The 1515-nt window shown below is 36.4% G+C and overlaps 1 protein-coding gene across 1 annotated transcript; it reads left to right on the forward strand.

Moving 5' to 3' along the window:
- Positions 1-318: 318 nt before the first annotated feature.
- Positions 319-1142, forward strand: LOC117123149 (zinc finger SWIM domain-containing protein 5-like; the record flags this gene model as incomplete). The annotated part of the gene is made up of 2 exons (XM_033268999.1): positions 319-504; positions 951-1142. Coding segments are annotated over 2 exons (363 nt in total), but the record flags the coding sequence as incomplete, so codon positions are not given.
- Positions 1143-1515: the final 373 nt, after the last annotated feature.

The raw sequence follows: 1515 nt of genomic DNA on the forward strand, positions 1-1515 counted from the left end.
AATGTTGAATAGCCCTGGTAGGCAAGGAAGTAATTGTAGACCTACTGTAGATGAAGAAGAAACCAAGCAAAGGAAAATGTATTAACATATACCGACAACCCCTGTGCTGGGGTCATCCTTTCTCTGGGGACATTTCTATTAAAGGACACTTTTGTTGTTCCTGAAGAACCCTTTTTTAATGTGCATGGTGTCTTCATTTATCATAACAGTCATTTCACACTTGTCTTCTTTGTCATTTGTATTTCACTTTATAAACAGTATTGTTTCCACTTGGGAGTGTTATAACATTGGAATGAGTAGTAGTGTCTGTGTTCTCAGCATTTACTTCTCATCTTGTTTTCCTGTTTGCCCACAGGTGCGCCTGACCCTACAGCTGGTGCCAGTATTGATGATGACAACTGCTGGCACCTGGATGAGGAGCAGGTTAGGGAACAGGTGAAAAATCTACTTCAACAAGGAGGTTATTATGACTCTGGAAAACAACTCAATTCTCTCTTTGCTAAGGTAAAAAAAATGTAATAAGGCATATACAATAATAATAATAACTCCATTCTTTTATAACACATTCTGCATGAAAAAGCTTCAATGTGCTATACAAGAAGAAATAACAAGCAGTAAATAATTCTGACTGCAGTGCTGAAACTAAAACAATTCCGAAATGCATGTATGCTATCGTTACAAGTACTGTACTGTATCCATAACAGCGCTCCACCCACCTATGTCAAAACAAGTTAGCTGTCACACCCAGGTGGACACAGCACTCCTTTAGGCAGAATGCTGGGCTACGGTAGCTTTATCATGTTAGTGGCGGATACAGGACACCCAGAGAGGGTTTTTCATAGATGGAGGGTCTATACCCACCATGGTTAGTGCTGAGGTAAGAAACTGCATGATTATGTTAATCTAGATGGCTTATAGTAAATATCATAGTTAAATTTTACATTTTCCAGGTCCGTGAAATGCTCCGTGTTCGTGATTCCAATGGTGCTAGAATGTTGACATTAATTACCGAACAGTTTATGGCAGATCCACGTTTGCCGTTATGGCGCCACCAAGGAACACCCATGACTGACAAACATAGACAACTCTGGGATCAATTAGGTATGTTGCAATCTCAACAAAATTAAAGCATATCTTAATTGTTATGATTTTTGGTGAAAAATAATGGACGCAACACAACATGAAATATAGAGAAAAGCTAAGCATTACCAAGAAAATGACTAGTTTTTGGACATAAGATATATCATGAAAATAATATTTTTCATGCATTAAAGGTAGTCATTTAAAAATGTATGTCATGAAAGTGTGTGTTCATGCATTAAAGGTAGTCACTTAAAACTGAAATTGAACTTGTTTTATGATAATGACATATCTTGCACTTAAATTCTTAAGTGACATCAATAGATGAGAATTTTAAGATTCTAAATTAAAGCACTGTACTTAAAAAAAATTAACAGCTTGAAAAATGTTTACAAAATGGCAAGTTGCCTTTTGGAATGACTAAAAAGTGACTAT

Source organism: Anneissia japonica, unplaced genomic scaffold (assembly GCF_011630105.1).
Source record: "Anneissia japonica isolate Jap-2015-1 unplaced genomic scaffold, ASM1163010v1 scaffold148513_len1515_cov258, whole genome shotgun sequence".
In the NCBI taxonomy this organism is placed as follows: Eukaryota; Metazoa; Echinodermata; class Crinoidea; order Comatulida; family Comatulidae; genus Anneissia; species Anneissia japonica.